The following is a 10,323-nucleotide window of genomic DNA, read 5'->3' as shown; positions in this document are numbered from 1 at the left end:
CCCTAACGCTAGCACCCAGCTGGACAGATGAGGGGACTCAGCCCTCCTCCGTTTGGTTCCGGCACCACGTATTATGCACTATCAAGCCTGATGATATCATTGTTAACATTAACGTCAAGTTTCATGTAAGCACTCCTGTGTCCATTTTGCATTAAATAAGCAGACACTGGAAGGATGTGGTTATTTGATTTCTTGATCTGCAGCTGTTGGATCTTTGCCACCACAAGCCTCAGTGAACTCTAGATGACCCTGCAACCATTTTCACGTAGGCCAGAGGGGGAGCACTTCCTTTAGTGACTGGACAGAGTGACTGGTGTGAAAGAGGCAAGGCTATGATTGGTGCAAACACAAAGCACCATTTGTAAGTGACTGTGATTGGTGCAAACTGCCTTCTTCCGGCTGTGTCAGCAGGCTGCTCAGCTCTGGGCTGCTTCGGCTGCCTCCCCCTTGCTGTTGCCACATTAGGCAGGCAGCCGAAGCAGCCAGGACAGGGTGACGGGAGAGGGATGGCAGAGCCTGGAAGAGGGCTTGAGAAGGGGCCCAGCGTCGCAGCTGACGGCACCGCTGCTGCCTCTCTTTGCTGCCACATTGGAGCCACACAAACACCAGTGCTCGAAGAGCTTCTTTTTTGCCACCCGTGACTTCCGTCCAGAGAGAGGAAAATGGTCTTAGGGTGGTGGTGAGTAACACGGAAAGACTCTGCTTTTCGGTTGGCACCCTGGGGCAGCACCTGGGCAGACTATGAAAACACTGCTTGGGTCTGCCTCCGACCCTGCCACTTCCAGGACTGCTGCTTGGGCAGTAGTTTCATCTCTCTGTGCTTGTCCTCACCTGGACAGTGGGGTGATAACAGGCCGACCTCCCGAAGCCCTTGCCTTGGTTGGAATGACATGTAGGAAGCACTGAGGACGCAGCTGGTGTCTTAGTTGCTGGTCCACTGCTGTGAAGAGACACCATGACCAAGGCAACTCTTAGAAAGAAAAGCATTCAATTGGGGGCTTGCCTACAGTTTCAGGGTTAGTCTATGATCATGATGGTGGGTGGTGTGGCGGCACACAGGCGACATGGCGCTGGAGCAGTAGCTGAGAGCTTTACATCCTGATCCTCTGGAAGTAGGCAGACAGAGAGACAGACAGACAGACGGATGGACAGACAAGGCTGGGCATGGGATTTTAAAACCTCAAACGCCACAACAGTGACATAACTTCTTTAACAAGTACAGACCTATTCCAACAAGGCCACACCCTAACCTCTCCCCCAAATAATTCATCAACTGGTGACTAAGCATGCAGATATGTGAGCCTATGGGGAGGGGGTCATTTTACTCTAACCACCATAGGCTGGCTCATAGTGAGTAGTGTTTAAGTGCAGTTAAGTGTTTCAGCCCTTTCTGGAAGTCGGTCAAATGATATGTATCTAAAGCCATTACAATGTCATGACGTCATCCCTGTCCCAGTGACAGCAGTGTATATATTTAAGCACGGTAGAAATCTTGGAATGGTGGCACAAACTTGTAATCCCAGCTTTAGATGGCAGAAGCAGGTGGATTGCTACAAGTTTGAGGCTAGCCTAGTTTACACAGCAGGCTCCTTGCCAATTAGAGAGACATAGTGAGACTCTTTCTCAATAAGTAAAGGAAATCCCAAAATCGAGCAAGCAAGCAACCAAAGAAACAAATACCCAATAAGCATTTAATGTTTATTGACTTGTATTTACTGGTATGTACATCTGTGTGCATGTATGCAGCTATATGATTGTGGTCATATACAGTTATATGTGCTTGAAGAATTCATATGGCCTAGTGATATCAATAAGATAATATTACTCACGTGTTTGCAGTTAATGAGTGTAAATAAACCTACTGTGCCCATTACTGCAAGGCTGGTCATGTAAAGTATGGCAGTTCAATGGTATGTGATGCCTAATATTTGAAAATGATTATAACTGATTTGTTATTCTCTTTAGTATGCTTTTTATCATAATTTTAGCTCATACTTCTACTTTCAACAGAGTACTAGGGCAGTGTGTGCCACTGCCAGCAGCCTTGTGCTCTACATATTTGCCTGATGGCCTCATGCTGCCATTCACGGTGACTGGTTTCTGCCATCTACTTCCATGCAAACACATTTGATGATATATTTTTACAAGGACAGAACCGCCTAACAGCATAGAATGCATCTGACATACAGTGACACATGAATTTTCTTAGGGAATGAAAAGAAGAGAGTAGAGATTCTCCTCACAGTTGCCACTTTGGGCAGTGAACACCTGCTGTTGTTTCTAAGCCTCTGCGGTGGTTTGAATAGGGATGTCCCCCATAGACTCATGTTTGAAGGGCCACTGTTAGGTGTGGCCTTGTGGGAGGAAGTGTGTCACTGTGGAGGTGGGCTTTGAGATCTCATACACTCAAGCTAAGTCTAGAGTGGCACACAGTCTCCTTCTACTTCCTGTGGATCAAGCTTCTTCTCCAGCACCAGGTCTGCCTGTGTGCCACCATGTTTCTCACCATGATAATGGACTAAACCTTTGAAACTGTAAGCCAGCCCCAGTGAAATGCTTTCCTTTGTTGTGGTCATGGTGTCTCTTCACAGCAGTGGACCCCTGAACCCTGACTAAGACGGGCTCCAAAGGCCTTCCATGTGCTTATCTGCGTATTCCAGTGCAATACTCCCTCTAACTCACAAGCCAATGTAGCACTATCCCAGACGTACGCGGCACTACCCTGATGCCCGTGTGACAATCAGAGTCAAGCACCAAACTGCCAAAATGTTCCCGGAAAGGCCGTGCTTACTCATAGGGTCACATGAACACACACACTCCCACAGTAACTTCCAACAAGTCCCTCTGCACACACAGCAAACTTTCACACTAATGAGTTTTAAGCTCTCTGGCCAGGTTTTGGTGACTGATAACTAAGAAATTTATATTCCAAATCTGGCTCCTCCTCCCTGTGATTTGAAACAAGCCCCTCTCTCTGGGATCTTGGAGGTTGCTTCTGGCAGCCCCAGAGTTAGACTCCTTAATTTCCCAAGCCCTGGTGAGTCTCCTGGGGGTTCTAGCACTGCAGAGAAAGAGGAGCACAGTGGTTGCTGAGCATGCCTTGCAGTACTGATCTTGAAAAACCCTGAGTGCTCACTGTGCCTTCCCCACATGAGGCTGAAGGCTGCAGGGTGCTAAAGTGTGTGACCTCTGGGGTTGATGGATGACCTGATTATATTGAAAACTGGCAGCTTCCACTGACTGTGTTGTTGCATTAGACAGATTTGTCCTTTGATGGATTGACAGCCATATTCAAGGGGTCTTGACAAAGAAGGAGCTCTTACAGTACATCTGCATTTTGCTGTTCACTTTCTCATCTTAAGAGACTCGGAGTTGAAATCACTCCTTTATGGATGCAAGCTCAGTCCTGCGCGTTGAGTACCAACTTTAGCCACCAGAGGGCACTCTTGCAACGTGACGACCAACAGCTCTCCTGGAAGCTGCTTTCATCTTTGCCACAACACCTGAACTTAGTGACTCTCAGACTTCAACCTAGAGCAGTTCTCCCCTTTCCTCCAGACATTTAGCACTGTCTGGAGGCATTTTGGGTTGTCACTGCTGCATGGACATGGGTGCTGGTACTGTCTTCTGGGTCTGGATCCCATGTTCTGATAAGTATTCAGAAGTGTACCAGACAACTCTCAATAACAATGAATTACACAGTAAAAAAGTTCCCATGGTGCCGGGGGTGGGGTGGGGTGGGGTGGGAGGTCTGCTTCACTGAGACCCATGGCCTACGGCAGAAAGAGTACCACCTGGAAGCCAGTCCTCACTGTGGACTTTACCCATCCTGCAGGAGAACCTTAGAGCGTAAATCTCACAGCATTTTCATCACCTGGAATATGGGGACTACAGTCAGTCACCACACACCAAACAGGGCTAGCCCCTGTGAACAGGACAGGTCCAGCGGGAGCACCACCCACTTCCTGGTGCAGTGCAGGCAACACTGTTTTGTAACCTGAGCGGGGTAATAGGAAAGCCCACAGCGGGGTGAGACCTAGGCTTTTGGAGGGGTGGGAAGCCGTTTTTACTGTGGCCATGGAAAGAGCCTGGCACCTGTTTGTTTGTTTGTTTGTTTGTTTGTTTGTTGTTTTGTTTTGGCCTTGGGCTGGAGGAGACAGGCAGAGGCCCTTTTTCCAGATCTAGGGCCTGCTTGGGAGCATCTTGGCCGTTCTGTGGATGAGGGTTGTGCCTTGTCCTCGGAAGCTGCTCTTACCCATTTTAGTTGATTGACAGCGCGTGGCTACAGGACCAGGTGTGGCTGCAGAAAGTTAATATGAGAGAGCCTTCAAGAGGAACTTGGAATGGGCAGAACCCTCTGGGCCTTTCCAGCTCAGGAGCTGTTCCACCAAAAGGACAGGAGACAAATCCGTGTAATTGATAGCCTAGAGGCAGGAGGGCAGCATGGTTCAGTGGCCTCGACTCCCATGGAGTGCTCTGTCCTTAAGCAGGGGCACCGCCCTTGTCATGTGTCCTCTGGCACCAGGTGCTCAGTGCTGCTGCTCATCCTTAGGAGCCCAAAGGCAGAGGAAGAGGAAATTTAGTAGCAGCTTCCTTTCCCACTTTGACCATTAGAAGTTTGCCAGAGCTCTTCTAAAGGGGTCTTCAGATCTTAGGCAAAGGCCCCTGCCCTTCCTGCTGGTCTGTCTTGGGACCCGGCTTCCCTTGTTGCTCTGGAGCTCCGGGGCTCTTGCTTGGTTTACCCTTCTCTCTTAGGTGTGAGAAGAAAGAAGCTTGGTTGGGTGATTCCAGTCCCTCTCTAAGCCTCCTCTGTGTTTCCCAGCAGGATTCCTGGGTTGCATTTAGTTCTGACTGGAACACAGAAGGAACACAGCCAAGGCAGGAGCGCTGGAGAAACACTGTTGGCCAAGAGGACATTTTTCTTCGTTTGAGACAGGGTTTCTCTGTGCAGCCCTGTCTGACCTGAAACTCACTCTGTAGACCAGGCTGGCCTCACAGAGATCAGCCTCTGCTGGGATTAAAGGTATGTCCTTCCACACCTGGCACCAAGCAGTGGAATATTACAGACATCAGAAAGCCAACTCCTTCCTTTCTCTATCTGTACCTGCCTGGGTCTTAGGGTCATGGAGATGGAAGCAAGAACCTTCCTGGGACAGAGGCTTCTAGTGACTGAGCAGTCAGAGGGAGCACAGAGAAATATGTGAAGGGGTTGGGAGAGGTCCTGGAACCCTTAGCCAAGATGGGGAAATGAACCTGGAAGAAGAGACACTAGGTGTTAAGCCAAATGAACCCCGGTCTGCTAGAGCCTAGCCCCTTAATTCCCTCCTGTGGCTGTAGGCATGAGACACTTCAGTGATGGGAACCTTTAATCTCATTTCTCTCTCTCTCAAAAAAAAAAAAAAAGTTGGTTAATCACACCTCCTTAGGCTAATGGTAATTTGGTAGCAGGGGAGGGGCTTCTGTTTCCCGGTGCCCACCCTCACCCTCCAGACCCTCCTCACCCTCTACTCCTCACCCTCCAAACCCTCCAGTGAGTCTGGCTGCTGTCCAACTAGGAGGAGGTGCAAAAGCTGGGGCAGGAGGAGAGGGAAGGAGCCACCCCTTCACTTCTTTCTCTTCAGTTAAGGGGGATCTGAAGGCCACGTGGCTCAGAGGTTCTCTGGACTGGGGGACATAGGAGTTTCATGCCCAAGTTAGAGTCCTCGAGCCTCTAAGGAGGGTTCCTCACTGGAGTCTAGGCATCCCCTTGGCCCTGGGCCAGGATTTACTAATTCCTCAGGCCCCAGAAAATGACACCCTGTCTCAGCCTGGCCAGAAGGGGAAGCCCTGGAAAATGCCAGGCACCTGGCGTACACAGGGGACCTGGTAGCCAAAGACCAGGCTTGGAGGACTCTGAAAGTGGCTGCCCAGTGGAGAAAGAAGTCAGGACGGGCCCTGAGAGGTGGGTCCAGTTACAGCGAAGGTGGGGTGCAGAGGCAAAGGAAGCAAAGCTGGCCTGGTCAGTTTGGAGGTTCTGGCAACAGCAGCAAGGGCTCTGCCAGTCTGGGCCCACGGCAGAGCCAAAACCTAGAGAAAGAGAAAAAGAGTCAAGAGGGCACCCCTCGGGAGATAGCCACTTCATCCTTTCCTTCTCCTCCCTCTTCCCTCCCTACTGCTCTCTCCTTCTCTCCCCACCCTTCCTCCTTCCTTTCCCTCTCCCCCATACCTTCCCTTCCTTTCTCTCCAACAGGAGCTAGGCTGGCCTTGGATTTATTATGCAGCTGAAGATGGCCTTGAACTCCTGATCTTTCTGCCTGTAGGTAAGCACTCCTCCAATGGGGCTCTAGCTAGACCTTTCTCCTGATCAGCCCTCCCTCCCCTTCACCTCTCTCCCGTTTTCTGCTTCTTTGGCTCATGGTGCTGCTCCTGGATGGCACTTCCTGAGACTCTGCCAGCCTTGTGGGAGTGTTGCTCCTGCCTCCTCTCTCCTGATGGTGCCTGTCCTGGGGCACCTGGCTGGATCTGTTGCTGTCCCTAGCAGTGCTAGAGCAGGAACTGTACTGATTTCATTCTCCCCTGAATATAGTCCAGACTTGACAGATTAAGTTCTCAGTAAAGATGTGTTAGAGACTGAATGAATATTCTGTGCCCTGACCAGTGAATCTACCCTGTATTCCTCCTACCCCCACGCAAAGGCTCCAAGTCTTAACTGGGTAAAAAATCGGTTGTGGGACCAAGAATTGTTGCCTAAAAATGAAGGCCTCTGGATCCCCATCCAGGAAGTGCCCACTCTTGGTTAAGATCAATGACATCTGCTAGGACTCTGCGGAAGAAGGCCCATGGCCATGTCCGGGGCCCACAGCCCTCCTCTTCTCTCGGACACCAGCCCCACAGCGCTCCTTCCTCCAGAGAGTCTCCCTCCTTCCATTCCACCCAAACCCACCTTCTTCCCCTTCTACCTGCTAGGCCCCACTGGCTGCCTGGGCTGGGGTCCCTGGAAGTGGCCAGTCAGAGCTTGTATGTGTTTTTCTATTTCAGCCTCTTTGAAATGCTACATCTTTACAAGGCCACGCCATTTTATTAAGAGGCTAATGGGGTCACATGGGTGTGATACAGTGAGTAAAACCTGGGAAAGAAGATCAGGTATTGCTTAATATAGCCAGTTTATTAGCTAGGAATATTTCTCAAGCCAGATTCATCAGGGATTAAAGTAGTCAAAATGATTCTCCATGAGGGACCATCTGGACTGCTGCTGCCAGTTGTTCTCTCTCTGCAGGACAGTGTCTTTCCCTTGGGCCCTTACATGAGGTAAGGGCTGCTGTCCACCTTGTTGCTGAGTGGGCATGGGGAAGAGGCCTTTTGGAGTCTCCCCATTTCCTGAAGAGGTTGTGCCCCCATGTACCTGTGCCCAAGAGCAGCTTCCTCTCTTGGCACCATGTGATCTGAGTGAGTGTGGGGGTAGGGCAGGAAGTAGAATTCCAGTCTGGAAGCATGGTGAATGAGGGCAACCAGCCCTCTGCTGGCCTAAAACCTTCATGCCCTTTATAGCCCAAGCATAGGGAGAGAGAGAGAGAGAGAGAGAGAGAGAGAGAGAGAGAGAGTAATGTGTGTGTGCACCCCTCCACCCTGCCTCCGTGGCCTGCCTCATGCCCTGCACTGTGAATGGGTAAAGGTGAGCGGTCCCAATCTTACAAACTCAGCTGGAGGGACATGGACCTCGGCAGAAGATGCCCGCATTGGATCTCTCCACAGAAAGCCCCCCTCATTGCTTTGAGGTCTGCCTTCTCCCTTCACTCCACCATGAAGATGCCCGCATTGGATCTCGCCACAGAAAGCCCCTCATTGCTTTGAGGGCTGCCTTCTCCCTGCACTCCACCAAGAAGTGTCGCTAGCTCGCTCCCAGTCCCCCTTCCTGTCCCAGGCTGTTAGCTGAGCCTGCAGTGCTTTGGAAGATGGCTCCATCACGTTACTGAAGACTCCCCTGCTGTCCCTAAGCACCCTCAGTGCCCGCTCTGTGCCAAGCAGCAGGAACACTGTGGATCTATTGCTAACTGCTTTTAAGCCTCTTGGCTAAAAGGCAGCATTGCTCACACCTGAGTTTTCAGACCCTGGCACATTAAACAAGAGGCAGTTAAACATCTGAGGGAAGGAGGAAGACCATGAGCTTCTCCTGCCCATCTCTCTTCAGCTGAGGTTCCTTCTTCATCCCAAGGCCCTACAGTCTCCTTCTCAGATTGTCTAAAAACAAACAAACAAACAAACAAACAAAACAAAACAAAAAATTTCCTCATGGAGACTAGAGAGATGGCTCAGAGGTGAACAGCCTTTGTGCTCTTCCAGAAGCTCAAGTTCTGTTCCCAGCACCCATATCAGACGGCTCACAACTGCCTACAGTTTTAGCTCCTGGGTGTTCACTGCCTCTGGCCTCTCAAGGGCACCTGTACTCTCGTGCACACACACAGGCATGTAGATACACTCCCCTACACATAGTTTAAAATAACCAAAACCCAAATGAAAAGCCTTCCAGCGATAGCCTGGCTCTTCCCCTGATCCATCCACACTGCCTGCCCACAGATGCTTGTTGACTAATGGTAGAGTTACATGCTGACAGACCCCCTGGGAGCAGAGAACAACCCAGTCAAAGTGTGCGTGTGGCCTCAGACTGCGGCAGTGCGGCAGCGCAGTGTGGAGTGGCTCACTCCCCGCGCCCCCCACTGATAGCCAGGGGAAAGGTCAGACTTCAGAACCCTGGTATGGTTTCTGTCATGGTATGCATATTGCCTCTGCATTGTATCAGAAGGTCTAGAAGATCTAAGTCAGATCATTGTCAGGTTGGAACCTTCTGTAGTTTGTAAAATGAAATAGAGACCGGGGACGTAGCTCAGTCAGCTGAGTGCGTCAGGAGCATAGAAAAGCCCTGGTTCCATTGTCTGTTCACAAGAACAAATAAGCAAAGTGAAAACCTAAACAGATCTCTTCTTGGACTCTCTCTGCTCTTCATGTTTCTGAGGCCTTTTGGACCTGGGTAGCTGTGGGTCTGGCAGACTTTGCCTCAGGCCTCCGGCACCTTCCCATCCTCCTTGACAAAGCAGCCTCCCAGATGTGCCACACCTGCTGACAGCTCCCACTTTCCCTCTCCCAGGGCACCTTGCCCTCCTTCTCCTCCTCTGGGCTGCCCCCAGCACCCGTAGTAACCAGCAGACCTTCCATCTCTGCTTCCTACCAGCCTCTGTGCGTCTTACTGTTCTTATCCTTCCTGTCTGAGCCCCACACCGAGTAAACAGCTAGAATCACTAAACATTGACTGAAGAGCTCTTATCCCATGCCTACTGGAGCTTCTGCTCAGCCAGGCAGGCTCTGGGAGGCTCTCTTCCTCTGTGTGAGATCCCTACCAGTTGGGCTCTCCGCACTCACAGTTGAAGCTGCTGATCTTCTCCCCAGAGGTCTCCGGTGGCCTCCATGGGGTCCTCTCTCCGGCTGTCTGAGTTTCTGTGGCCCGTGTGTACAGCATGCTATGTAGGGGCTGGGGGGGGGAGCAGAAAGGCTGGGTGGGACAGGTTCTCTCTAGTAGCTTGTCTTACAGCAGGACTAGCATTCAGTTGTTCCCCCATACCAGTTCTCAAACAAACAGTGGCCATGTAGATTGCTCACTGTTTCAGATTCCTTAGACCCTCCCGGATCCCTTACCCTGCCCTCTGACGCATCACTAAAGATGAAGTCTACCACAGAAATGGCCCTTCCTCACAGGTGGGTATGGCTCACAAAGACTAGCTCTTGGCGTACTTGGGGACTAGGCTATGGAAGATTACTGGAGACCAGCGGGGGAGGGCTCTAAGGTGGAGAGTGGCCTGGGACCTCCAGGACAGAAGGACAGGTCCTGCCAGAGCTCTGAGGACAGGGATGGCCTTCATGCCTACCTCACTCTGCACAGCCACAGGCACCAAGGCTGGCTGACACAGGGCAGGGGCCCCCAACAGCAGGTGAGGGGCAGAGGGGGCCCACACTTTCCATGCAGGACAGTTGGCTACCATGAGCTTGCTGAAGTTGAATTTGTAGGTAAACCTCTTGCCTTTGGTCTTGTGCAGGATCCTGTTATTGTAGTAATACCTAGAGAGTTGAGAGTCGGCCTGTGAGGAAGGAAGAGCCTCGCAGTCTCCCCATGAGTTACTGGAGAACACCCGCAGCCCTCCTACAGGGAGAGCATTTCCCAAGCTCTGCAATGGTGGGAGGCAGCCTGAGTGCCGGGAACCACAGCCCTTTCCTTGAACTCTGCCTCTCCTGCTGCTGGCCACCTCTCCTCACCTGAGGGCCCGGCTCAGCTTGTCATAGTTCATCTGTGGCTTG

At 51.2% G+C, this 10,323-nt stretch overlaps 1 protein-coding gene and 1 long non-coding RNA gene across 3 annotated transcripts in view; one reads left to right on the top strand and one right to left on the bottom strand.

The window, feature by feature from the left end:
- The first annotated feature begins 439 nt into the window (after window positions 1-439).
- On the top strand, window positions 440-10,317 carry LOC129668549 (uncharacterized). 2 transcript variants are annotated; one of them, XR_008718933.1, is made up of 5 exons: window positions 440-679; window positions 4,826-5,023; window positions 6,230-6,299; window positions 9,639-9,726; window positions 10,065-10,317. It is a non-coding gene; the product is annotated as an uncharacterized LOC129668549 (long non-coding RNA). The 2 variants fall into 2 exon arrangements; XR_008718932.1 differs by having other exon boundaries at window positions 4,823-5,023.
- Etv3l (ETS variant transcription factor 3 like) overlaps window positions 5,418-10,323 on the bottom strand; it is a 5,690-nt gene continuing 784 nt past the window's right edge. The window contains 4 exon segments of the mRNA XM_055596579.1: window positions 5,418-5,797; window positions 5,800-6,066; window positions 9,394-9,502; window positions 9,897-10,086. Coding sequence (XP_055452554.1) covers window positions 5,622-5,797; window positions 5,800-6,066; window positions 9,394-9,502; window positions 9,897-10,086 — 742 coding nt within the window. The 3' untranslated portion in view covers window positions 5,418-5,621.

Source organism: Psammomys obesus, unplaced genomic scaffold (assembly GCF_907164565.1).
Source record: "Psammomys obesus unplaced genomic scaffold, mPsaObe1.curated_primary_1811, whole genome shotgun sequence".
In the NCBI taxonomy this organism is placed as follows: domain Eukaryota; kingdom Metazoa; phylum Chordata; class Mammalia; order Rodentia; family Muridae; genus Psammomys; species Psammomys obesus.
Note: the sequence above shows the minus strand (reverse complement) of the source record. Positions and strands in the feature narration are given on the sequence as shown.